General features: G+C 52.7%; 2 protein-coding genes across 8 annotated transcripts in view; both read left to right on the top strand.

Moving 5' to 3' along the window:
• Window positions 1-366: 366 nt before the first annotated feature.
• TAL1 (TAL bHLH transcription factor 1, erythroid differentiation factor) lies at window positions 367-16777 on the top strand. 7 transcript variants are annotated; one of them, XM_050748448.1, is made up of 5 exons: window positions 367-410; window positions 3365-3520; window positions 6845-7291; window positions 8659-8753; window positions 12903-16777. In XM_050748448.1, the coding sequence occupies exons 3-5, from the start codon at window positions 6846-6848 to the stop codon at window positions 13355-13357; spliced, it is 996 nt and encodes a 331-aa protein (XP_050604405.1). In that variant the 5' UTR covers window positions 367-410; window positions 3365-3520; window position 6845; the 3' UTR covers window positions 13358-16777. The 7 variants fall into 7 exon arrangements, with proteins under 7 accessions (XP_050604405.1, XP_050604187.1, XP_050604336.1 ...); XM_050748230.1 differs by lacking the exon at window positions 367-410 and adding an exon at window positions 455-554; XM_050748379.1 differs by lacking the exon at window positions 367-410 and adding an exon at window positions 572-809.
• Window positions 16778-24276: 7499 nt separating this feature from the next.
• Window positions 24277-27214, top strand: part of ATPAF1 (ATP synthase mitochondrial F1 complex assembly factor 1) — a 479750-nt gene continuing 476812 nt past the window's right edge. Inside the window, exon 1 of the mRNA XM_050801901.1 lies at window positions 24277-24280. The gene's annotated coding sequence lies outside the window, so the exon portion shown is untranslated. The remainder of the gene's footprint in view (window positions 24281-27214) is intronic.

The following is a 27214-nucleotide window of genomic DNA, read 5'->3' as shown; positions in this document are numbered from 1 at the left end:
AAGAATAAGAAAGAAGCGCTGGGAGGTGACGATTTTGATATCATGGTGGTCTTCAGAGGTAGGGACAGAGTGTTGGGGTGAGAGTCGCTGAAGAAAGGTGTCTGGAAGGTCAAGGGACTGAGGTTGTGGGGAGCTGGGGTTTCTGAGAGGTCTTGGGATCCGAGATGGGGGCTGGATCTGCTGGGTCCTAGACAGCGCGTCCAACGCTCTCCGCAGCGCGTTCCGGAGCCGGTCCTAGCGCCGCTCCACCCGTCCCCACTCCCTCCGGTGAAATTGCCAAATTAAAATGAATCATTTGGCCCATAATGGCCGAGGCGCTTATCGGGGGCGGGCGGACCCGCGGCAGTGCCTTATCTCCGCAGCGCACACGGCCCCGGCGCGCCTCGGCCCATGCTAACGAGGCCTGGAACGTGAGTGGGATTAGAGCGCGTCGGTGGAGGGGCCGGGCGGGCGCGGCGCGGGCGGGGGAGCGGGGGCCGCGGGAGGGGCCGGGCCGCCGCCGCTCAGGACCGGGCCTCAAAATGGCCACACACCTACCCCCGTAGCGGAAAGACGTGAGCATTCTGGCCTTTTTCTAGGGGAAAAGCAACCCGAGGCCTCCCACCGAATTCCTCATCAATTTCCTCCTGTTTTTCCCCACGTCCGCAAAAGAGGTCTTCGCTCCCTTTCCCTCGGTTCCTTTCGATGGGGGGGGGGGCATTTTCCACGGACGCCACCGCCCCGGCTGCCGCCGCCCCTCCCGCCTCGGAGACTCTCTTCCTTCCTTCCCCCTTTTCCTTACGCAATATACAGAAATGCGCGAGGCGGTGGTTGGTTTTCATTTCTTCTTCGTGGTTGTGTGCATGCGGTGGGATTGTGAGAGTGCGTTCATGAGAGCTGTGGGCGGCGTTGGCTGCTTCTGAGTGTGGTCTTCTTGGCGACAGGCTGTGTATCCCAGTGTGGTGTGCCTGCGCGGTTGGGGTGTGTAGATGTGGACCCTTTGAGGCCCTTCTGCGTTTTCTTCGTTGCGTACGATTGTGCTCCGTTGGCGTTCTCAGCAGGGATCTGGTTCTGTGTGGGGGGGTGTGTGGCCTCTGCGACTGTGTTTGGGTGGTGTCTTCGTTATGTCGGGCGTGTGTGATTCCGACTGTGTTGGATTGTGTGTCCGTGAGCCGATACGTTTAACCGATTTCGTTGTGTCCTGTTGGGCAGTGTGCGGGGCTGACCAAGTCGGCTTCTGGAGCAGTGCTGAGTGGTGCTTGTTTGTTGCCCTTCTGTGGGGCTGGACCCTGTGTGGTCCTGTCCGCACTGACTTGTGTGCCTGTGTGCCTGTGTCCTTTAGAGGTGCGTTTGCAAATCGCTGGGGGCGGGAGTGGGGGGAGGGCGAGCGAGAGATCGAGGCGCTGGTGGGGGCGGCGGCATGGGGGCGGGGAGCGGGATTTCACATTTTATTCCAAATTATGATGTATTCGGGAGCCAGTTGTTGGCTTGGATGGGCGGACAGAGCCGGGCCGGCGGCTGCTCTGCCCAGAGGCCCGCCTGTGCCTCGGTGTTTGAGGGGTTCATTGGTGAATGGGAGGCTCCTCCAGGCTTGAAGCTGAGCAGCGCTCACCGAGGCCGGCGCCTTCGAGCCGGTCGCTGCGGGCTTCGGTTCCCGCTGCACTCCGGCTTCGTCCATTTCTGGTCAGTTTCGTGGGTGCGGCCGCCGGGGTCCGAGGGAGAGGCCCCGAAAGGACAATGGGCATATTAACCAGGCCTCGCGCCTCGGGTGGGGACATTCGGGATCACCTCCAGGGAAGATTTTCCCGCCCCCTCTTCGGGTGAGCGACGTTGCCGCTTGGGTCTGGTACCCGTGGCATCCGAGACCGAGGCCGAATCCGGGCTCTTGAGGGGACCGGGTTAGTGGGGCCCTAGCTCGGGTTGAAAGGATTTTGTTTAGTCAATTATTGTAATTGCCAATGCCATCGCCATCACAATCGTCATCATTAACATCCTATTTTAATTAAAATAATCATCGTAGAGCGCAGCAGTTTGTCCCTTTTGGCTCCTTTGGCGGGAGAACAAAGCAGCGGGTTTTTTCCCCCGCTACCGCCGTTTTCTAAGTTGCTGGGTTTGAGGTAGGAAGAGAAAATGGAGAGAGGCACGGACACAGAGACTTGGTCATAAGGCAAACATTAACCCCCAGCGAACACGCAAACATTAACCCCCCGATAACACGCCGGGAATGGATGGATTCCCCTCTGCTTTCCTCCCCTCCCCTCTTTTGGATTAGAAGCGGAGAAAGAAAATCTTCCGCATTGTATTGCAATCCAGGGAAGAATTATTCCTATATTTCCACCAAAGCGGCGGCAAACAGAAGGAGTGCTTCGCAGTTAATCCAAGACTTCGATGTGTGATCATAAGCCTGACGATTTAGGCAAAACAAATTAAACAAAATCCACCAGGAAAAAATAAAAGCAAGCTAAATCCTGCTACATCCTTGAAAGTAGTATCGGGTTTGTTTTTACGTTCCTTTCCTTTCACCTTGTTTATTGCTGTAAGACATCATTAGAATTCTCCCTTACTCTGTCTAAACCCTGAAAAATCGAAAATCGTTTTGTAGGGGTGGTGGAGGGGAAGATGGGGGACTTTTCCCCTTTCTTCTTTCCCTCTTTGTTGGTCTTTATTTCCTTTTCTTTTTCTGTCTCTCTCTTCCTCTCTCTTTCTTTTTTCTTTCTCTCAGTCAGTAGGCGGACGAGAAAGGACCTGAACATATCAGATATCTCTCCCCAAACCCCCTTCCCAACTCCATTTCTGTAGGAAAGTACAACCCCTGGAATTGGGTTCTGGTTTCGCTTTGGGCTGGAGGTGGGTGGATGCGCATCAGGGAGAGAATGAGGTGGGGTGGACTCCAAGGTTCTGTCCCACCGACCAGAGTCTGAGGACTATTCGCCTTTCCCAACACAGACCTCTGCCCATCCAGGCCCGGGACTACCCCTTCCCGGTGTAGCGGCAGTCGGAGATCTGGCTGCGGAGGCAACCGGGTAGACACCTCCCTGCTTAGAAAACAAACACTGAACCAGACCGATCCCAGTTGGAGGGTTCGAAAATGTTCCAGACAGCCTGTCGGGAGGGGTTGCTGTTGTTGTTGTTGGACTAAATAGCTATTCCGGATTGGTCATGTATAGGGTTTTTTAAGGCGGGTGGGGGGAGGAGGGGGTAGAGGGAAGGCTCCAAACACCTGCAGATTGGGGGCGGAAAGCTGTTTGCGATTCCCTGGACTGGTTGGTCGGGGACAGGAGGTAATTCCCAGCCATTGACCCCCATTTCTCTCTCTCCCTCCCTCTTGCCCTGCCTCTTTCTCTCCACCCCTATCTTTCCTGGAAACTCGCTTTGGGCGCGGCAGATCGCCCAGGACTACACCGCAGCGTAACTGCAGGCCTCTCAGCGCAAAAGGGGGAAAGCAAAGACCCGGGTCTGCATCCTCTACCTCGGCTTCCGCCCCTCTCCGGCGGAGTGGAGATCCTATTCAGAGGGGCCGGTCTCTCTAAATATGCCCCAGGTGAGTTTTCAGGGGAATGGTGCCGGTGGAAACAGTGTCCAGGAAGGCCTCGGGTTCCGGCCTGGGGTGAGGAAGGCTCAGGACAGAGGAGAGCCCAGTCTCAGATTGGGGGTGGGGGGAGGGGAGGACCAGCCAGAGCTTGGAATCAGGATCTGATTGCTGCTAGCTGCTTCTGTGGCCTCCAGCGGCTCTTTCCCTTTTCCGCCCTGGGTAAAACCAGTTATTTGGACTTAGTCGTCCAGGCCGTTCCCGTTGGTCCCGGTTCTGTGGACGTTTTGCAAGGCCGGTAACTTTGGGGCGGCTGTATCCGGGTGGTGCAGACTCTGCCTGGAGCTCCCGCAGGAAGAAGGCGACAGCCTTCCTGGCTAGTGCAGTCCCAGCTCGAGTGGGCCCTGACCCCGGGCCTGAGGCCTAGGGTGGGGCTGCAGGAACACCCCTCTACTCTGGTAGAGGCGAGGATGGTGGTGCTGTTCCCTGGTGGGTTTGGTACTTGTGCAGGCTTGGGGCTTCTCCAGGGTGTTGTGCTGGTGTGGGCCCAGAAGAGAGACCAGAGGCTGGGTCTAAGGGCTGAGACTGTTTTCATCTAAGAAATTCTCTGTATGGGAGATTGGGTCTGCTTGAGACCTGTCCCTAGGAAGAATCTCCTGGGGTCTTCTGTCTTGTTCTGGCACAGGTGGAAATATTCTGGCTGTCTGGCAACTGCAGATGAGGATTTTGCATTGGGGGCTATAAGCAGGGTCTCCGCAGTACAAAGAGAGAGGAGCTGTAGTTGCCAAATAGTCTAGAACTCTAAAATCTCCCTCCTCCTTCATTCTCCCCAAATAAAAACAAATAAAATCACTCAGGCGTTCCTTTCTGTAATCAAACCAAGTGATGCAGCTTAGTCGCCAACAACCGTCAGTGTGTGTGAGTGGCTTCTTTGGGGCATAGACCTCTGGCTGGTGATCCTGGTTGCAGAAGAACAGGCAGGATTTTCCTAAAATGTGGGGAGACGCCGGGAGAGGTCCTCCACAGACCCTGGGAGCCAATCATATATTTCTCACAAGGAGCCTTGGAGATGGGATATTTATAGGCGTCTGGAGAAGACATTTGGGGCCAGGGTCAATTCATCTGGAATATGTACTCCCATTGCCTCTCAGGAACCCACTGCTAGAGCAGGAGTCAAATAATTAATCGGAGAGTAAAAACGTGTCATAACAGAGCTTGAGCTAAGTCTGCAACTGCAGTGTACACTGTCACTTGGTTAGAAGCTGGGGCTTAAGGACGGGTCCCTGGGCTCACACCGGTGTGTCAGGACAGTGAGCAGTGAGATAGGGAACCAACACCTTGAAGCTTGTATGTTTCCCAAGGGTTGGTATATTTCTGGCACATTTCGCTGCTGCTGGGAGCAAGAGGACCTGGGTGATATACTTCTGGTGTATTTCCAGTGGCCTTGGTGTCTTGGTGGTTGCATTCTATAGATAGAGACCTATTGTCTCCACCAAAATCATAAACTCACTTCCAATGAAGCATCAGGGACCTACTGCCTTTACAGCTTGTATACACCAGGACTTAGGGAATTTTGTGGTTTCTGTGCCAGACCTGGGGGGCTGGCATTCTCAGAGCAGGTGTACAGCAGTCTGAATCTTGTCTGTCTGTCGTCCTGGGTGTCTGGTGGCAATTGAGCTAAGCTCCAGAGGAGGCTACAGATGGTCCCTTCTCCCTTCTGGGGTGGGAGGGATGGTTCCTAGGATGAATCCTGTCCAGAGCATTGCAGTGGCAATATGGGAGCTCAATGGCTGCTATGTATGATTAGATAGACTCTGCATGGGGCTAAATTGATTTTTTTGTATTTGTTTGCTTCTTTTAAATGCCCAATTATATAATTCAGAGAACAGAAAGCTTATTTTAAACAACTTATGTGGAGTTGATCATATATGTACAACTCACAAGCATCCCCAAACTCTGGCCCTTGAGTCTCCCGATTTTTCTGTTTTGATTCTTGCTGGGCCCGGCTCTATCTGGATGAAGCCAGGGGATGGAAGAGCCCTAGCACACCTGTGGGAAGTAGAGTGGCTGTGGTCATCCTGGAGTGTGCTTGTGGGAGCACAAGGTGGTTTCACTGCTCTGGGAATATGGGAGGGTAGAGCAAAGTGAGATTATTGTTCTGGTCTGGCTCTCTCACAGATAGACTGTGAGTGACTTTGGGCCAGGCAGTTTTCTCGCTGGCCCATTCCCCTTGTCAATAATGTTTCCTTGAGCATTTGCACAGTACTTTCAAATGCATAAAGGAGGTATTCCTCCCATTTCCCAAAGAACACCAAGGCAGGAGATGACGGTGAGGGGGGCTGGAAGAGTTCAAGAGCTTCATGACATCTGTCCTGCTCTTCGATGGGAGTCCAGACCTCATTGCCCTCAGGGAACCCTTCAAATGCCCACCTCCATTTCACCTCAGCCAGGCCTCTCTTTGAGACCTGACCTCTCTTCCAAATCCAGCTGACCAGAAAGGGGTGGACTGCCTAGGGAGGTCCGGCCAGCACCATCTTCTTCCCTTGGCGACCTCTCATCTCTGTCTGAGCGGGAGTAAAGGCCTGCAGGGCAGACACAGGACTCACAGTGGATTTGCTCAGTGTAGACAGACACTCCCTCACTCCCCATGGGGACGAGTGTGTGTGTGTGTGTGTGTGTGTGTGTGTGTGTGTGTGGAGGGAGCTGGTTCCTCGGGATTATTCCCTGCCAGCTCTAGTGGAGTGGACCCCAGTCCCCTTAGCCTCCACTTTCTAATTCCCTACTTCCACCCGCACCGTGTTTCTGAGCGTGTGCCTGTAGGTGAGCTGGGGGTATTGCTGAGAGGCCAAGGGAGGTTCCCAAAGCAACGAATCCCTGCCTGACAGATTCCCCGCTAAAACCAAAGAGGACGATCGGGAATTTGTTCCCTCCTCTTCCCTTTCGGCCTGAGAAGGGGGACGGGGTAATCTCTTTCTTGCCTCCTTGTACATTTCCTTCCTCCTGATTTCCCCTTCTGTGTTTCTTTCGCTGGCTGTATTCCTTTTCTTCCAGTGTCTCTGTCGTCTTCCTCCATCTCTGTCCTTTTGGCCCCCAGTCTCTGTGTCGTCTCCCAGGCACCCCTCCCTTCTCCAAATCCAGAGATCCCCTTTTCCTCCCACCCTAACCCTACCCGGCCTCCCGCCCTAGCCCCACGTGGCGCTAACTTTGTCTGCCTCTTCTTACGTCTCTGTGTGTGAGTTCCTCTCTCTGCCCTTCACCCCTTTACCCCAGCCCACGTCGGTGGGTCAGGGGCGGTCGTCAGAGCGGGCATCCGCTTGTCTGTCTGTCTGCCTGCAGGATGACCGAGCGGCCGCCGACCGAGGCGGCTCACAGTGACCCCCAGCTAGAGGGACGGGACGCGGCCGAGGCCCGCATGGCCCCCCCGCACCTGGTCCTGCTGAACGGCGTCGCCAAGGAGACGAGCCGCGCGGCCCCCGCGGAGCCCCCAGTCATCGAGCTGGGCGCGCGCGGAGGCCCGGGGGGCGGCCCTGCCAGTGGGGGCGGTGCCGCGAGAGACTTAAAGGGCCGCGACGCGCCGGCGGCCGAAGCGCGCCATCGGGTCCCCACCACCGAGCTGTGCAGACCTCCCGGGCCCGCCCCAGCCCCCGCGCCCGCCTCGGCCCCAGCGGAGCTGCCCGGCGACGGCCGCATGGTGCAGCTGAGTCCTCCCGCGCTGGCTGCCCCCGCCGCCCCCGGCCGCGCGCTGCTCTACAGTCTCAGCCAGCCGCTGGCCTCGCTTGGCAGGTCAGGGACCAGGGACCAGGGACCAGGGGCCAGGGGCTGGGCGGGAGGGGCGGGTGGGCAGGGCGACCACCCCCACCGGGGTTTCCCTTCTGCACAGCGGAGGCGGCCTGCCCTCCTGCCCCGGGGGCCGAGCGGGTGGAGCGCAGGCAGAGAAGGTCATTTTAAACCCAAGGGCTCTAGAGTCTTAAGCTGGAGCCCCCCGTGAGTGCCAGTGAGGGAGGGGCCTTCTGTGAGAGAGAGTGTGCGTGTGGTTGCCGGGTGCATGGCTGTGTGGAAGCCGACAGGAGGGCGTGGACACCTTCGGGGGTGCAAGCGTGTGGCTGGTGTGCTGGGTGGTGGTGTTGTGGGGGACGGAGAGGAGGGAGTCCCCTGAGCGTGGGTAGCAGGAAAGAATGTGCCTGCGTGTGCTTTGCTGTGAGCAGAGGTAGATGTTTGTGGCTGAGGGTGTGAAATTCATTCGGAAGCGCAGCGCTAGCTGGACAGGCAAGAGATAAGGATATGAGGATGGTGGCAGGGGCACCCTCCCCCGAATCTCTGCTGGAGGGCCCGCCTGAGGTCTGATCTGCCCCTCCACTCCCAGCCCCTCTGCTGCTAGCTGTGGTCTCTGGCCCCAGCCTGTACTCCAGTTGCTGTAAGGGCATCCGTTTCCCCGCTGGGGCCACTGTGATGATGACGGAGAGAAGCGGTAGAGTTGGAATAGAATCCGGAAGATGGGGCTAGGATAGAGTGTGGGACAGTCAGTGAGTCTGGCGGGCACCCAAGAGACAGAGCTACGGAGAGCTTAGAGTGGGTGAGGGCAGAGAGCTAGGGGGAGAATTTCAGCGAAGGGGAGTCAGGGTTTCCTGTCTGTTGTGTATCCACAGCCCCTTATGGGTGGGGTGAGGTGGAGGGGGGGAGAGGACAGTGTGCCCCTTTGTGGTGACAGAGATGCACACCATCAGGTGTGAAGGTTACCTTTGCCTGAGTGGGCACGTGTTTGGGAGTGGAGGTGTGTGTGGATTGTGTGCTTGTTTCCAAGGCAGGAGAATGGAGAGTGTTTCTATCTGTGAAGTGTGTGTGTGTGTGTTTGTTCCATGTGTTATTCACCTCTGCTTCTGCATGTGTGCCTGTGTGTTTGTGTGGGGGGATGCGTGGTTAAGGTGTCTCCTCCTCCCTTTGCTTGTTTCATGACAGAGTGAGGGCATTCTGTGTGTGCGTGTGCGTGCGTGTGTGTCTATCTGTGTGCAGCATATTCACTGCTCAGGTGTGAAGGGAGCAGGGTTGCCCAGAGGTGGGGGACTCAACACATGTGGGGAGGATCCCTAAGTAGCCTCTTTCTCCCCTCCCGGCAACACGGGATCTTGTGATCTGCCTGGTCCATCTGACAGCGGGTTTTTTGGGGAGCCGGATGCCTTCCCTATGTTCACCACCAACAACCGAGTGAAGAGGAGACCTTCCCCCTATGAGATGGAGATTACTGATGGTGAGTCTGCCCCACCCCACCGCTGTATCTGCCCCTCACGCTGGTTAGAGCCCTTTGCAGGAGGGAACATCTGACGCTACTCTGTAGGTGTCACAAAGGTGGGTGGGCCACTTTCGAAACCCAAACTGCCGAAGCCCTTCACTCTGCAGCTGAGCTGGGGCTAGGTAAAGTCCTGCGTGGGGCTAGCAGGACCACACTCACAGTCCGGTGAAGAGGAGACATGGAAGAGAGACACATAATGTGCTTAGCCCAAACCTCTGGAGTTAGTTCCAGTCCCCAATCCAGGCTCCATTCCTACACTTTGGCAAGGATCCCAAGTGAGCGCAGAAACACACAGTGTCCCCAAACCCCCCATTGTAGGCACTGACCCTCAGGGATTCCCTGCACTTCCGCCCAAGTCTTCCTTAGAGTCTGGAGTCTGCTTCCTCCCTGCAATGAAGTCATCAAGGGTTTCCTCCAAGGACCCTACACAGTAGGCTCCCCTTGTCTCCCATTAACACATTCTGGGCTAAGACCTGGAGTTCCCTTCCTGACATCATGGATTCTACCTTGCCCCCTGGATTCCCTGAGAAGGGCCTTGGCACTGCTCCTTTAAGGTACTTGAATGTTCTCTGAACTTGCAGGGATGGTTTGGACAAATGGGAGATTTGGAAGACCCTCACTGTCTTCCCAAGGTTGACCTTGTATAGTAGATTGGTCCCAGCACCAGGGGTAGGAGAGCAGGTACTTCAGAGCTGAGGGACTTTGAGCCAGACCCAGATGCTCCCAGAACTTCAGCTTGGCTGTGGCCTGGGGCTCCTGTAGGAAGGCTGCCCAAGGCCTCAGAGCCAGGCTGAGATTTATGCTGCAAACTGGTGGGAGGGATATGGGTATGGAGCTGGAGGTGGAGCCCTCTGTGGTGTTCTGGAAAGGAGAGGGGCTGGCGTCTGGACAACAGAAAAAACTTCAAAAGACCCAAGCAGCCTGGGGCACAGGTGTGCAGGGCTGAGAGGCATGGGTGCCTTGCTCTAGATTAGAGAGGAGTTCTCTAGTGTAGGAGAGGTGGGTGTACCAAACAAGAAGTAGACAGGACCAGCCCTGAAGTTCCCCAGGGATGAGGCATTTTCTACAATAGGCAGAGGAGGCAGAGCACAGGGGTGAGGGTTTGTGGGGTGTGCAGGAGTGTAAGGCAGTCATTACCCATAAGTGTTGGCAATATTTACCAAGCACCTACTCAGTGCTGGCCAGAGAGAGAGGCAAAGGACACCAGGAGAGGTAGACAGATTCAGGAAAGAGGAAGGTGAGGAGATGGGGGGGTTCTCTGGAAAAAGCCACAGAGGAATAGGCAGACATGTAGGTAAAGGGTGTGTCTAGGGGACACTGAAATTAGAGACTGAACCCAAAAGAGTCCATAGAAGTAGAAATAATGCAAGATCTAGAGTTAGGACTTGATGTGGATTCCTGTTGCTGAATTGCTACCACCATGTATTGGATACCTACTATGTGCCATGGACTATGTGTGCTTGGTTTCTGTTTATTCCTTACCACAAACTCATGAGGGCAATATTACTGTTTTCATTTCACAGATAAGGAAATTGAGGCTGAGAGAGGTTAAGCAGCTTGATCAAGGTCACACAGCTAAGTCCTGGGTCACACAGCTAAGTCCTGGACCACCCTCATAACACTGGTCTTAAGCTTTGGAATAAGTCCTGACTACTTCCCCACCACCTCCCCTTCTGGATGTAGTCTAGCTCCAGCTGTGACAGCAGTCATAAGCACCCCCTCCGCAATTAGGAGCTCCCTCAAGATCACCAGCATTAGCCATGGTGGAGGGACTGTCCTCCCTATATCACTGCTGAGGGATGCTCTTTGTCTGGCCTGGAGGCCTGAAAGCAACAAGTATTTTCCTCAGAGGTATCCCAGGGTAGAACTGCCCTGCAGTTGTGCTGTGTTTTTCCCAGGCTGGGTCTGGCCTTTGGCAAAGAGTCAGCTGGGCTGGGGCCTGCTAGGGTTTGGAAAGGCAGCTTCAGAGGTGCCGTGGGTAGGAGATGGTGATCCTTCCCAGGAAAAGTGTGTGTGTGCGTGTGCACGCACATGCATGTGCATGCCTGTGTGCGTGTAGGAGAGAGAAAGATGATCAGGCAGCAAGTGCAGGATGGATGAGCTGATTCATAGACTGACCACTGAGGTGAGGTCTGCTTCCATCCCAGCTTCAGTCTTCTTAGCTATAAAATGAGCAGTGGGACTTAGATGAGGCCTTTGCCCTTCTCCTCTACCCCGGTTTTCACACTCCGAGGTCTGGTTCCAGGGGTTACTAGAAGAGGGCAAATAAATATCCCAGGACTGTCAGTTCCTTCAGTGCACAGAGCTTCCTGGACTATGTGACCCTGGCTTGTGCCTCAATGTTAGGGAGAGAAGCAGTTTCCTCAGCCCAGAAGTTCAAGAGCACTAGCAGGACCCTTCACTGTCTTCCCCTGACTTTACAAATCCCAAGTCAGGCTTGAACACAGCACAGTGCTTTGCACGCCATAAGTGCCCTAGACATGTGTGCTGGTGTCTACCACTGCTCCATAAGTCTTCATACATGGAATGTTAGTGACTATTGGGCCAAACCATAATCAGTGCATTGTAGACACGCGGAGACTGAGGCAGGCTTCAGAAGCCTGCCTAGAGCTATAGGCCATGGCTGTGCATAGCTGTGTCTTCACTTCTCTCCTGAGTATGAGAGCCTTTCTGCATTGATCTCTACTTTCCCCTCCATTCCCCACCTGCCACCATGATGGGTCAGTCAGCAGACATTTTCTAAGCCCCTACTCTGTGCTTTCCATCACCCTTAGGATAAAGTCCCCCCACCTTACTGCAGGGCCCTGTGGAGTCTGGACCCTGCCTACTCTGATCTTGTGCACAGAACTCCAGCCAGCCTGGCTTCAAGCCTTGTTTAGTGCAGGGCCTGTACATTCCCTCAGCTTGGATACTCTTCTTCCTCTCCCCTTCCTGTTCCTGGCTAGTTCTTCACAGCCTCAGAACAGCCTTCCCAGCCACTGGAGCTAAACATGGAGCTTCTTTTCATTACAATTCAGCCCTTGTTTTTTTGTTTGTTTGTTTGTTTTGTTTTGTTTTTAAATATTTGTTTCCCCATTAAAACGTAAGCTCCATGAGGGCAGGCACTCTATTTAGTTCACCATTGTTCCTCAGTGCCTAGCACAGTGCCTGGTTGTTAGCAAAAAACCGATACATGGATAATAATAGCTAACATTTATTGACTGCTAAGCTGAGGCAGGCATTGTCTTAAGTTCTTTACCTGTGTTAGGTATTAGACCCGTGTAACAGCTCATGACTTAGTAGTATTACTTTCATTTTGCAGGTGATGAAGTCAAGGCACTTCACAAGTTTTTTTGTTTTGCTTTGTTTTTTTGTTTTTTGTTTTGTTTGTTTGTTTGTTTGCTTTTTGAGACGGAGTCTCGCTGTCTCGCCCAGGCTGGAGTGCAGTGGTGTGATCTCCACTCACTGCAAGCTCCGCCTCCCGGATTCACGCCATTCTCCTGCCTCAGCCTCCCGTGTAGCTGGGACTACAGGCGCCCACCACCTCATCTGGCTAATTTTTTTGTATTTTTAGTAGAGACGGAGTTTCACCGTGTTAGCCAGGATGATCTCGATCTCCTGACCTCGTGATCCACCCGTCTCGGCCTCCCAAAGTGCTGGGATTACAGGCGTGAGCCACCGCGCCCGGCCCACTTCACAAGTTTTTATGTCACTTGCCCAGAGTCATTAATTTAGGCAGGGATAGTCAAATAGGAATGGAGTCTGTCTCCTTAGACATAACTGTGAGGCCTCTTGGCACAAGTGAATGGATGAATGAATAACATAAGGTCCCTGTCCTCAAATATCTCACAGCCCAGGGAGGGAGACAAGCACAGAAACGTAAGTAATGATCAAGAGTGATGGAGTTCCAGGGATTGCAGTATGGGGTGGTTGGTTAGATCTGTCTGGAGGGGTTGAGGAAGTTCCCATAGAGGAGGAAGCACAGGAACTTGAATTTGAAGGGTGGATGTTTTCTAAGTGAAAGGAAAGTAGGCATTCTAGGTTTCTCAAGTTTCCCAATGGATGGAGATGCCTTTGGGGAAGGAATCTCAAGCCCATTCTCCTAACCCTTGTCTTCCTAATCTCCAGGTCCCCACACCAAAGTTGTGCGGCGTATCTTCACCAACAGCCGGGAGCGATGGCGGCAGCAGAATGTGAACGGGGCCTTTGCCGAGCTCCGCAAGCTGATCCCCACACATCCCCCGGACAAGAAGCTCAGCAAGAATGAGATCCTCCGCCTGGCCATGAAGTATATCAACTTCTTGGCCAAGCTGCTCAATGACCAGGAGGAGGAGGGCACCCAGCGGGCCAAGCCTGGCAAGGACCCTGTGGTGGGAGCTGGTGGGGGTGGAGGTGGGGGAGGGGGCGGTGCGCCCCCAGATGACCTCCTGCAGGACGTGCTTTCCCCCAACTCCAGCTGTGGCAGCTCCCTGGACGGGGCAGCGAGCCCGGACAGCTACACAGAGGAGCCTGCGCCCAAGCACACGGCCCGCAGCCTTCATCCTGCCATGCTGCCCGCCGCCGATGGAGCCGGCCCTCGGTGATGGGTCTGGGCCAGCAGGATCAGCCAGGAGGGCGTCCTTAGGCTGCTGGGATGGTGGGCTTCAGGGCAGGTGGGATGAGAACTGGGCCGTTCTGAAGCAAGGCGGTGGACTTGAACTTTCCTGGATGTCTGAACTTTGGGAAGCCTTTACTGACCCTGGGGCTGGTTTTCTGTTTCCTGTACCAGTAGGAGATCAGAAAAATGGAGCAAAGTGGTAGGTACTTTTTGTGAAGACGGCACGGTCTTCCCTCTTCCCTCAGTCCCTAATCCTTCCCAAGTAAGAGGCTGGAGTTGTCACTGCTTTTGGCCTGGAGTTTGGGATCCCTGTCTTTCCTGAGATGTGGGGTTGTCAGCTCTCATCTGAGGCATCCAACAGTCTCTGCCTTGCCTTTAGCCCCTCCCAAGCTGGCTGGGGTGGCCTGTGTGGCCACTTCTGTCCATATTTATAGGTACCCAATAGCTGCCCATTTCGTGAGCCCCATCTTCACCCAGGCCTATGTTGATCCATCCAGCTTGCCAGATGCTGCAGAGTCACAAGCCTCGAGGTGCCTTCTTCAGGGCCTGGTTGAAGATGATCAGTGGACAGTCTGCTCTAGATGAGCTGGGCCAGAGGGTCAGGAAACCCAGTCGCCCTTACTTCTTGCCCTGGGCATCAAAGTTCTGCTTTCTCCCCACTGAGACTTGCCTTCCTAAGCCTGGGGCTGTGGAGACCGTGTCTGCAGCCCTGAGAGAGCCCTGTTGGGCTTTGTGTGAAGGCAGAGAAAGGGACAATGATATTAGAGTGATATGGAGCAAGAGATATTTTGGGCATGTGGACTTCAACTCCTCCACATCACTGTTCATGCTGGCGAGTGAATGCCAGTGTGCTGATGGGCGTATGCGGGTGCTGAGTAGATGCGCAGCCCCATCTGTGCATTCTCCTAGATGCTTAGAGGGATTTCTTTGCTGTAAGATGTCTGTTTGCTGATGTTCTGGTCTGTGTTCCGAATTGAGCACAAACTCTGTCCTATGAATGCTTTGCATTTGGAATTTTTGCTTGACTTCAGTTATTGGTGGAATCTTTAGCTCTCAATAGGACCAGGATCCAGCCTCACTTCTAGGGTATGGGAAATCCAGTCAGAGACCAGGCCCTGGCTAAGACCCACACATATGCACATTCACTTAGCAGAACCTTAAACACCCCTCAGTTGTGCAGCTGTCATCAAGGGTGTGTCTGGGAGGTTGGTTTAATGCAATAGAAGTGCTCCCCTCTGAAAGTTGTACATGAAATTTTTGTAAATCACATCCTTATTCTTCATCTTTTAAAGAAATAACCACTGCAAGTCCTTTTGTAAAGTGAAGAATCCTTTTGTAGAATGAACCACTGCCCCTTCATTGATTTCCTGTGTCAATTCAGATGGTGGGATGTGGTTTTCTTAAGGTGAGGCCTGTCTGTGACCTGCATCTAAGCCCAGGGGACAAACTGCACAGAAGTCCTCCTCTATGTCTGTCATTGTACCCTTAAGTCACCCCAGCCCTCTCCCTCTAGGCTCTGCCTTCGAGGTCAGAGGAAAGATAGGCTATGGTCCCGTCCTGTCATGCAATAACTCATTACTGTGGCTGTCTGGAAAGCCCCTCTTATAGTTTGGGCTTCAACCCAGTGGCTTGCCCTCACCATGATGGGGCCCTAATTCAGGCATGTGCAGACAGATAATATGTCTGCTCCCCTCCCCTTCCTTTTAAGGAAGGTCCAATTCTTGAGCTTGGGGCAACATTGTTCACCTTTGTAGCACTCTGGCTCCCCATTTAATTTCAGGCTCCCCAGATCATGTTTTGGTGAGCATTAGGGTTGCTCCTTTCCAATGTTTGGAAGATCCTGTGAGGAACCCCATCTGTCTAAAGATAGAGTCATTGTTGTAGGATCTAAAGCTTTGCTTCACAGTGGATTCGCTTGACTTAGGAATGAGAAGTAGCCACAGTGTGGATGAGTGGACGGGTTTCATGAGATGGATCAGATATTTTATCAAGAACTCAAACTTCTGGCTCCCTCTTCTTTCAGACTTGCCATGTGACTCTGCCTTGGCCTATCTCCTGGGGCTATGGTGTGGACTGAATGGGATCATGAAAGTAGACAGTTTTGAGAGCATAAAGAGCTTTTTTTCCCCCTCAATCTCAATCCTGCAGTGGGGTTTTGCAGCCTGAGTCCACGACCTAGGCAGTGGGCTGGTGTGCCTGACTGCCCAGCATTTGGGTAATTTCGATTGTAAACCACTTTGGCCTGAGTTATTGAGATTGTCCTCATTTCTCCAGATTATCTATTTTTTTTTTGTTTTTTGTGAGAGACAGTGTCTTGTTCTGTCACTCAGGCTGGAGTGCAGTGGTGCCATCATTGCTCTCTGCAGCCTTGAACTCTGGGCTCAAGCAATCCTCCCACCTCAGCCTCCCGAGTAGGGAGGACCACAGGTGTGAGCCACCACACCTGGCTATTTTTTACATTTTTTTTTTCTTTTTTGGTAGAGATGGAGTCTTGCTATATTGCCCAGGCTGGTCTTGAAGTCCTGGCTTCAAGCAATTCTCCTGCCTCTGCCTCTAGAAGCACTGGGATCACAGGTGTGAGCCATTGCACCCAGCCCAGATTGTCTTAATTTCTGTCTTGTTCCAAGGCCAGAGACAGTAATGAGAATGGAAAAGAGATATGGGAATACTGGCAGACTGTGTAAAATGTAATGCAACTACCCAAAACAAGCCTGGTAGGAAAGGGCAAGGCTTTAGGTCTTTGTAAGAACTAAAGAAGATCCGTAATTTTTATTTTCACCCTCTGTACCCCATGACCTTATCCTTCCTCTCCTTCCTTGTTAACCATGAAAAACTGGCAACATTCCAAGAATAGCATCTGTACAAAGGGGAAAGAACATAAAGGTAAAACAAAACAAAACACAACATTTTGAGAACAAAGATGACTGTAACCACTGAAGGGAATCACATCTTTTAAGACAAATTCATATTCTTTTATTTGTTATGGCAAATGACAAGATGGTACAACCTTTATTCTTTTCCAAAATAAAACAAAGGGCACAGCATCTATAGTCAGCCGACAACTATTTCTGCCTTTTGGGGGTGGGTCTGGCCGTACTTGTGATTTCGATGGTACGTGACCCTCTGCTGAAGACTTGCCCCCTGCCCATGTACATAGTGCATTGTTTCTGTGGGCGGGCCCAGCACTTTCCGTCAATGTTGTACTGTATGTGATGAATTGCGTTGGTCTCTGCATTTTTCTGCAGAAGAGGAGTAACCGCTCTAGGTACCTTGATCTTTGTACAGCCCAGAGGCCAACACTGTGGGTGTGTGACTCTTTAGCAAAAAAAACCCATGTGGTGATGATGTGTGTATATATATAAGGATATATCGGGAAGATTTCTAAATAAAAGTTTTACAAAGGGGCCTTAGGACTCTGTGCTTGCCTTGCACCCCTAGGCCTCAGACTCGGGACATTGAAAGAAAAGGCATGGCAAGAAACTGTTTCTCCTGACATGGGGAGCCTCCAGGACTCAGCTGTAGTCTTAGGAAGTGGGATTCCACCCTCGACTCTGAAGGCAGGCCTGTTGGGGAGGAGACAGCCTTCCTCTATAGGGTTTCCATTCTTTCCCTCCACAAGCCTCATAGAGGGGGCCTGTCCCCTCAGCTTCATGCACCCATGCTTGTAGCTCAGGAAGCCTCAGCAGACATCCCCTCTTTGTGTTGGGATCAGCTTCCATGACTGGGACAGTTGTATATATCCTAGGTTCAGGACAGATTAAGGCCATACCATTGGAGGGCCCCAGGTTCCCTGATGACTCAACAGTGGCGGCTGCAGCTCTTATGCCTGGTTCTTGAGGACTGGGGACTCAGTGACGAAGTCTGAAGGCACTGGAAGTCGAGAGTGGAGGTTCTGTAGCAGGCTCCATATCATCTGGGAGGACTTCCCTGGAGGCTCAGGAATGGGAATGTGGTTTAGATGATACAACCTTTATTCTTTTCCAAAAATAAAACAAAGGGCACAGCATTTGGGGCTGGGGGAAGCCACTGCATGTGGACCATTTGATCCTCAGGGATTTCAGTAGGTCACACAGGCACTTCTAATGAAGTATCATGCCTTCCTTTCTTTCTTTCGTTTATTTAAATATTTTTTCAAGATATGAGATCTTGCTTCTTCTAGCCTTTTGCCCCAGCTGATCTTGAACTGAGCTCAGGAGTTCAAGGGTCATCAAGGTGAAAAAGAAACAAAAGGTGCAAAAACTGGAAGGTTTTTGTCTCAGCCCCTTGAGCAGTTGGGACTACAGCATGTGCCACTGGCACCCTGTTTCATTTAACAAATATTTATTGAGCATCTAGTGTGGGCCTGGTATTGTTCTAGGTACTGGGGATCCCACACTAAATAAAACAAAGATCCCTGTTCTTGTTCTGGTGGAGCTTAGCTTCTAGCAGGGGAGACGGTGAACACACAGACACACACATCTGTAATAAATATGTTGATTCTATAGTAAGTTACAACATGATTAGTATTAAGATAAAAGTTGTGCCAGGAGGTGAATTCAAGGACCTCACGGATAACTCTGGCTCCTTTGGGGGGTGAACCTTGTTCATCCTGCCAGGCTCTGACTTGGCTGTTCTTGTCCTCAAGGTGCTTCCAACCATAGATAGGAGGGCAGAAGCAAGGCAGTGCTTGGGGACCATGCTCTGACCTACAGAGAAGCTCCTTGGTTTTTGGAAGCTCCCAGGTGTGCTTCTCCCTGGTACAGGACAAGGAGGTACCTGGGATGATAGGACGGTGAGATTTAGCCTTGGGGTGAGCTGGCTGTGGGTCTCAGCAGTGGTGGTGTTGGCCTGGTCTGTGCTCACAGGCGGGAGGAGCAGTGTGAGGAAGGGACCTATTGTTAAGGGCTTGAGGCAGAGAAATGGGAAAGAGCGATCAAAGAGGCAGGAGAAACAGAGAGTGCTGTTTTAGAGACTGTGGTGTTCCAGAGGAAAAGGGCCTTTAGGGTGAAGGAAGTGGTTAGCCAAGTCCAAAGCGGCTGAGTGGTCAGGCAAGAAAGGCCTGCAAGTGTTGATTGGATTTAGCAATATGGAGGTCGCTGATGACTTGGATGACAGTGACACAAGGGGAGGAATAGAGGCAGAAGCCTCACTGTCCTGGACTAAAGAATGGGAAGAGAGGCGCACCATTTCCAGAAGGACTTTTCCCAGGAGAGGGCAAAGCATTCCACGTTGAGGTCTGGAAGGGCCCGTGAACTCTGTGGCCAGCAAGGCAAAAGCGATGAGGTGATAGAATGTCCAGGCTGCCCTGACCCTGGGGGGCCACCTGGGTCTCCAGAAGAGGAGACAGGCCCAGAGAAGAAAAGAGTCTTTCCAGGGCCACATGTCCCATAGTGGTCGGCAGGGGAGGACCAGGCTTCCCACCTCCCAAGACAGCTCAGTCCCGGAGGCACTGGGGGCCCCTCTGTCCTCCAGGGGAAAGGGCAGCAACCGGGGCCTTGCCTGAAATGGCCCTGCTGACCCGGTCAGCCTCAACCCTCACCACTTTTTTATTCTCTTTGCTCCGACTGTACCACCATTTCTATTCCAGATCACATTCTTTTATTTTTTTATGACCTTCTGGTTTTTGCACCTTTTGCTTCTTTTTCCCAGGACAATCTACCCATCCTCTCTTTCCGCTCTCCTTTCATTTGGTTAACTTGTCCTCAACATCCAGGCAACTGCCCTGACTATGGGGTCAGCTGCCTCCTTGGTGCCCGCCACGGGCCTTCCTTTCCTTGTCTGCTTTCCCACTAAAACATGAGCTCCTTGAGGCAATACCATGTGCGATCTATCTCTTCGCCTCCGGTGCCCTGTGATAGACCTGGCACAGGTGCTTTCATCATTTGCTGAATGAGAAGATTCCCCTCTCTGGAATCTCCTAGCTCCGTTCTGAGGCCGGCATGGAATGAAAGAGTGGAGATGGGTGGGAGGCAGAATCATTGCTACAGAGATGCAGCTCCAGGGCCTTCTGCGAAAGCCATGGTCCTGAGCTAGTCAGGGGCAGATGTACAGCTCCACCCCTAGCACTGCTTTTGTTGCTGTGGGCAGAGGGAGGACGGGTGTGGGCTTTCTTGGGCTGGGCCGCAGCTGCCTGGTTATCATACTGGACCTGGGTGGGGTGAGGTGGGGAGATAGGAAGATTGGGAGGCCGTTGATCTGGTCTGCTCATGGCAGCCCAGCCTCCTCATGCCTGCCCGCTACCTCCTCTATGTGCAAAACAGCTAACTGTTCCCTAGAAGCTAGCACTCCCCCTCTGGCCCCACTGCCCTTGTGAACCAGTAAAGTGCCACTGACCAGCCTGTGGGGACACAGGCCATGGTGCTGGGCACGGTGTCCAGCAACAGAGGTTCTGCCACTGTGAGTCAGAGTAAGGAAGGGAGTAAGTCTGGATCACCCAAGCCATCCTCTCCATTGTGCGGAGGAGGAAATGAGGCCTGGAGGGGAAGTGGCTCGACTAAGGTTACCTAGGATTGGAGTCAGATCTGAGTCCAGAGCCAGTGCTCACTACCTCTCAGGAAAGGAAGACAAAATAGTCGACAGGTAGTTGGTGTCCTTAGAGCGAATAGGCCTGGGCTGTGCAGGAACACAGCAGCTCAGCCTGCCCCAGCAATCTGTTAGGACTGAGCAATCAGTGTGGGTGCTGGACAGCTTGCTTCAAACAGTGGGCCCGGCTTGAGGACAAGCCCAGTGGGTAGTCAGGGCAGTCAATTTGGTATCAGTTCAAGAAGAGAAAGGCCGGGGCGCAGAAGGCAGTGAATGGGAAGGGCAATTGGGCCAACAGAAAGAGGCTGATCTTTGGAGTCAGACCACTGGGTTGAAGTTCCAGCTGTGGGACTTTGGGTAAATCACTTTACCTCTCTGAGGTTCAGTTTCTTGGTCTGTTAAATGAAGATATTAACACCCATCTTACAGAGCTATAAGGGTGGGATTTCAAAATCATGTGTGTGAAGTGCTTATGTTTTGTAGAAAACAGCCATTATTGTTCATGGAAATGGGATTGGGATGGGGGTATGCTTGGGAACGGCAGAAGAGAGAACGAAGAGGAAGCTGTGGGAACCCTCCTCATTCACAGCAACAGGAATTCCTGCTGAGCAGTGCTGGGGAGCCAGCAAGGGACCACCCTGGCCCTGTCTGCAGGGGCTCACAGGCTGGGTGAAAGTGGGGTGAAGGGAATGGATACAGAGCCCTCCACCCTGGAGGCAAGTGCTGTGTGAGAGAGGCCTGGTGGCCACGGGAGACCCAGCTCTGGCAGTAGAGACCCGGGGTGAACATTAGCTAAATAGAAGGAGCCTGAGGAAGAGGCTTGGGGAAAGCCTCCTGGAGGGGCTGCCATTTTCTGTCTTGGGCCCCAGCATCTCTCAATGGCAGATGCTGGCCGCCCCGGGGATGCTCATCCTCCTGAGTCCCCTCCTCCTGTCCAGGCCACCTGGCTCAGGGCTGGGCTGCTGGAGCTCCCTGCTGCCCACTGTCCTGTTCCTCTGGCTCCTCCTTTCTCTTCCTACCTCTCCCCACTTGCTTGGTCCGAGCCCTGCCTCCCTCCCCAGCTCCCGGCCTTTTCTGTCCACACAATAACAGGATGTGATCCGTTCGAAGAGAGGAAGTGGGGAGGACGGGCAGTGCTGATAGCGTGTTTCTGACTCTCCACTCTCCACTCCTCCCCTCCCCTTTGGACCAGCCCCTGCAGCTGCCTCCTCCCCTAGGCTCTGTCTGGGTCTCCCTCTGGGTTCAGAAGGGATGAGTTTGGGATCGTCAGGCCAAGCCTATGGAGAGATGCACACTAGCCATGCTCTCTGCAGAGCCTGCCTTCCTAGGAGATTCACTGGGTTAGCTTTGGACCCTGGGTTATTCTGAGCTGCTGGAGCCTGAGGGTGGCAGGTGGGTCCCTCACCTCTAGGCAGCAGGGTGCTACCTGCCCATCTGCTTCCCGAAGTCCACATGTGTCTGATCCAAGCAGAGGGATGATAGAATCAGTGGAATGTCGTTATCAGGTACTGTCTATGCTTGGCCTTGCACAGCATGTGGGATGGGCTGCACAAGGAGGAAACAGTCTCCGAGAGGCAAAGCAGGAACTAGGAACTAAGCTGGAGCTAGAACCTAGATCTGCTGGTGTTCTATCACCTCTCTTAGGTCAGCATTGTCAAATAGAACTTTCTGTGATGATGGCAGTGTCCTGTGTCTGTCCTGTCCAATGTTATAGCCACTAACCACATGTGGCTCTTGAGCACTTGAAGTGCAGCTAGTGCAAGTCATTGCATTTTTATTCATTTAACACAGTGATTTATTTATTTATTTATTTGTTTATTTGTTTATTATTATTTTTTCGAGACAGAATTTTGCTCTTTCCCCCAGGCTGGAGTGCAGTGGCACAACGTCAGCTCACTGCAACCTCTGCCTTCCAGTTTCAAGCGATTCTCCTGCCCCAGCCTCCCAAGTAGCTGGGATTACAGGTGCCCGCCACCACACCCAGCTAATTTTTGTATTTTTAGTAGAGTGGGGGTTTCACCATGTTGGCCAGGCTGGTATCGAACTCCTGACCTCGTGATCTGCCCGCCTCAGCCTCCCAACGTGCTGGGATTACAGGTGTGAGTCACTGTGTCTGGCCAACAACATGAATTTTAAGTTGAATTATTCTGAATGTAAGGGCCATGTGTGGCTAGTGGTTGCCATGCTGGACAACGCAGTTTTAGCCTTTCTAATTCATTAAGTCATTGTACACTTACTGTCATCTTTGCTGAACAGGACAGTTCTAGGAATGCAGACCAATCAGGTAGTTGCAGGCATGTGGAGTGCTGCCCTAGAAGTCAGCCAGGGCAGGAGTTTGACTCACCTGGGGGTCATGCAAGGCTTCCAGAAGAAGTTGGTTCTTGAAGGATGAATAGGAATTTGTCGGGTGTGCAAAGAGAGGAATGGCATTCAGGGTAGCAGGAACAGCAGGACAGAGGTACAGCCTTGGGAAAGAGTGGGCTGTGCTTTGGAAGCTGCAGCCTGGCAGCTGGTAAGGCACCTGTGGTGGAGAGTGTTAGGGCTGAAGAAGTCTCAGGGCCTTGAATGCTGCGAAGCAATGGGAAGTCACAGAGGGTTGTGAGCAGGTAGGAGGACATCAGATCTTTTTTTTTAGGGACTCTCTGGGTAATCAATGTGGAAAGGCCACACTGAAGGCAGGGAGACCACTGAGGTGTCAGAGCTGCAGGCCCCCACAGCATGGCACAGCGAGGCTGCTTAGAGAGAGGCAGGAAAGCTTGTCTTCCTGCTTCCACAGAGTCAGACAGCAGGATATGTTTGAGAAAAGCAAGACTGCAGTGCTATGGTCCTAGGACTTGAAGACCTGGAGCTCAGGAGAGCCCGGAATCCTCCTGCAGCCAAGCCTCAGTGAGCTCTTTCTTTTCCCAGCACACTTCCACAACCTCTCCACCTATTCCACCTTCCTACTTCATTCCTATTATGATGCCAGTACCCAGAGAAGAGCAGAGATGAGGCTCTGATGTGTCAGAGTAAAAATGCTTTATGCAAATCCTCTGTGAAGATCAAGTGTTGGTAGGAGGCCGGGGGCCTCCACATCCCAGACCTGGGAAGCTCAGAAAGAGGATGTGAGTCACCAAAGTTTAGCCTCAGCTGCTCTAAGCCTTGTGCTGTTTATGTCCAAGGGCTGTGCTTTCACTTCTGTTGTCCTGCAGATCCCTCCCTAGAATCCAGTGTAGAGGGGACAGTTACTCCTGTTTTACAGATGAGGAATACTGAGGTCACAGAAGTGATTTGCCCAAGGTGAAGTGGCTAAGAGAGAAGCTTAACTGAGATTCCATCCTGGGCTGTTTGGAGAGCCAGTCCCCATACTCTACATCAGGTGAGCTACGAATACTGCCATGATCACTACAGACAGGCACTGCACAGTTCCAGACAGTTAGGACAGGACTCCTCTGAGGGGAAATCAGGGGAGGGCCCCATATGTAGGGGGAGGGGTAGTTTGGCTCTGCGTTATTTCATGAGTTCCCTGATTTAGGGGAGGTACAATGTCTCCTGACTCAGTCTCACTCATGCAGATGGTGGTCTGATGATAACATCACCTGCCCCTGCCTGCCTCCCACACCCTTGCCATCCCGTGACAAGAGTCCCCCAAGACCCCTGCCTTTCCAAGACCGAGTAGAGCTACGGGACCAAGTTGGAAAACCCTTTCCCACCCTATGCCTGGTGACAGCTCAGCCAGCTGAGCCACAGGAGCCCAGGGTCCTCAGCCCTTCCCAGCTAACCCTCTGCGGCTTGGGACCTGTGGTGTTCCTGTGTCCCAGGCTCTGCGGGATCTCGGAGGGGGCTGGGCCTTCTGCCCTCTGGCAGTTCCCACACGGGCTGGCTGAGGCTCCTACTCTCTGCACTCCGCCCCGCTCTCCAGCAATCCCCTGGGAGCCACTGTATTCAATGGGCTATCAGGCTTCCCCATCACTCTCACGCCCCCCTCCATTACCCCTGAATAGGTGGGATCCAGACCCACACAAGCACTCCCAGCCCCAAGTCCCCAGCCAATCTTTCCCAGGATCGCCTGGGACCTCACAGTTCTGATGCACTACCTGCCTAGCCCTGCTCAAGACTCAAGGTCCTGGGAGGCTGGCACTACAAGAGACTGCCATTCAATTGTTTGGCAGCAGCATATTCTAAAGCAGCAGTGTAAACTCAGCGCCAGTACCCTCAGATTGTAAGATTCTGCTCAGTGAGCCTCAGATGCCAAGATTCTGCTCAGTGAGCCTAGTCCCAGGTAAAAGTTGGGATCTCTAAGATCTCCGTTTCCATCACCCTAAGCACTGCCCTTCAGGGATTCTATGTGTCTCCAGCGTCCTTTGGGTTTTTGGCGGCTGCAGCAGCTTCTGGCCACAATACAAGGAGAGACCTACACGGGGTGGGGCAGGCAGGACAGGCGGTGGTTGCCTGGCTTGTTTTTTTGAGGGGAGGTGGGAGGCTGTTGGCCATGGGCCCCTTTAGGGTCCACATCTGCTGGGTTGGGGCTCAGCCAAAGCCGGGCTGTCCAGTCCAGTTGCCGGGGCTGCGGAGGCGAGGCAGGGAGCCCGGCTGGCAGGCTGTGTGATGCTAATGAGGCAGGGAGGTGCGGCTTTTGTCCTGCACTTGTCCTTGCTGGAGGGTCCTCGGAGAGAGAAACAGGTCCCTCCTCAGAACCAAGTGGCTGTGATTAGCCTTCCATCACTCACTTTGATGGTTCCCAGTGCTCTGAGGGGTGTGGACAGGGACTGGGGAGGGGAGCCAAACAAGCCTGGTCCCGTGCCCATCCCTGTGCTTTCCAGGGAGCATCCAAAAAAAAAAAAAAAAAAAAAAAAACCACCACACTGAGTCAAGACCAGAGTGACAACACTGCTCCATCCTCTTCTCCCTGAAGGGCCCTCAAGCTCCCCAAGGGATCCAGCGCATCCTTTCTGACTTTCCAGCTCTGAGCCTTTGCCACACCTGAGATGCCCTTTCTGTAGACTCCCACGCCAGGAGCAGGTTTTGGGTCAGACTCAATCTCAGGTGCTGCCGCTGCTGCTTCCCTCCACCCTGGGAACTGGGGCCTCTCCTATTTCTGAATGAACAGAGCCCCTGAGCTGTGTCTAGGTGCTGCTCAACATCGCCTGCGTTCGAGTCCTGACCTCATCACCTTGTTTGTTCATGAGCTGCTCAGTCCTGAGGCAATGTGTCACTGGTTGGTCGCTAATGGTCCCATCCTGCCCAGTGTGTGTGAGGCCCACCCACAGGAGGTGCTTAGTGAATATTTACTGAGTGATCTCATCAGACTCCAGGGTGGGCGAGCACAAAGGAATCATTAAAGTTTGTAATGATTCATTGTACAGATGGGGAGGGATGTGACCTGTACAGGGCCACGCAGGGTGGTGAGTGACTTAGCTCCCCAGCGTCAGCTCTAGATCTCTTCTAGAGCAGGGCATCTCCAAGGTGAGTCCAGGGACACCCAAGAACTCCGAGGAGAAAGTTCAATGGGACATAAACCTGAATGGGAAAAATGTTACATCTTTATTTTCATCACCCCGTGACTGAAACTTAGTTTTTCCTTCCATTGTTAACGTAGGCAGCAAATCACAGCACTAGCAAACAGTGTCTGCGACTTTTGATACCAACAGAAATTACATCCCAGGTGATAGATTACCCTGAGATATTGTTCCCAATCATTATCTTTTTGAAATTATGGTTGATATTAGACATGTTGCTAGATCTTTTCATTTAATCCATGAGTAGGGAGGCACACATACAATTACATCATAAAAATTTAAAATATCTTGACAATCGTATTTCAATGCCTTTGATTTTCATTATTCTATGTATTTTATTTTTAAGGCATTAATTTTTAAGGGGATGATAGACTCCACCACACTGCCCCAGAGGTCCACGGTGCACAAGGCCAAAGCCTCTGCACAAAGCAGTGTCCTCGCTGACCCTCCAGCCCAGAGCTTGCATCTTTCCCGGCTCCATCTCTAGTCGGGAAGGGTTTGCATCATGCACTGGCGTCCTGATTTTGTAGGAAAGTTGCAGGAGAGGTAGGCACCTGCTTGTGTGATTGAAGGCGGCTTGAATGCTCCAATGTAGCCCCTTGGCCTGTCACTTTTAAAATCAGTATTTGTTGAGCACACCACACATGCCAGGTCCTGTTCTTAAAGCAATGACCAGAAGAGAGCAATGAAAAAAACCATTTTCTTTAGTGAAGTTTATATTCTGAGTGGAGAGACAGATGATAAATAAGAAAAATAAGTTAAATAAATAGTGGATAGGATGGGAATAAATGCCAAGGAGAATGAAACTAGGAAAGGAAATGGGGAGCGTGTGTGTGTATGTGTGTGTGTTTTAGGGGGTTTTCAGTGAAGGGAGTGCCTTTTTTGGAAGTCAGCAGGAGGATCTCACAGAAGAGGGGTCACTGGAGTCAAGACCTGAAGGAGATAAGGCAACAAGCCATACAGATGTTTGGGGAAAGAGTGTAATGGAGGGGAACAGCTAGTGCAAGGGCCCTGAGGCTGCAGTGTACCTGGCGTGGACTGGTCCAGGGCAGCAAGGAAGCAGGAATGGCTGGAATGAGGAGGAGAGGAGTGAGAGATGGGTTGCAGAGGCCCCACATGGAGCCTGTAGTCCACATAGGGACTTTGGCTTTTACTTTGGATGGGATGCAATACCATTAGATGATTTGTTTTATTATTCTTTTATTTATATTTATTTATTTATTTTTGAGACACCGTCTCTGTTGCTTAGGTTGGAGTGCACTGGTGTAATTATAGCTCACAGCAGCCTTGATCTCCCAGGCTCAAGCAATCCCCCTACCTCAGCCCACTGAGTAGCTGGAACCACAGGCAGGCACCACCATGCCTTTTTTTTTTTTTTTTTTTTTTTGTTGTTGTTGTTGTTTTTGTTTTGTTTTGTTTTGTTTTTTGAGACGGATTCTCGCTCTGTCGCCCAGGCTGGAGTGCAGTGGCACGATCTCAGCTCACTGCAAGCTCTGCCTCCCAGGTTCACGCCATTCTCCCGCCTCAGCCTCCCGAGTAGCTGGGACTACAGGTGCCCGCCACCATGCCTGGCTAATTTTTTATATTTTTAGTAGAGACGGGGTTTCACCGAGTTAGCCAGGATGGTCTCGATCTCCTGACCTTGTGATCCGCCCACCTTGGCCTCCCAAAGTGCTGGGATTACAGGCATGAGCCACTGTGCCCGGCCGCCTTTGGTTTTTAGTAGAGATGAGGTCTCACTATGTTGCCCAGGCTGGTCTCGAACTCCAGAGCTCACGCAGTCCTCCGGCCTCGGCCTCTCAGAGTGCTGGGATTATAGGTGTGAGCCACTGTGCCCGGCCTCA

This window comes from Macaca thibetana, chromosome 1 (assembly GCF_024542745.1).
Source record: "Macaca thibetana thibetana isolate TM-01 chromosome 1, ASM2454274v1, whole genome shotgun sequence".
In the NCBI taxonomy this organism is placed as follows: domain Eukaryota; kingdom Metazoa; phylum Chordata; class Mammalia; order Primates; family Cercopithecidae; genus Macaca; species Macaca thibetana.
Note: the sequence above shows the minus strand (reverse complement) of the source record. Positions and strands in the feature narration are given on the sequence as shown.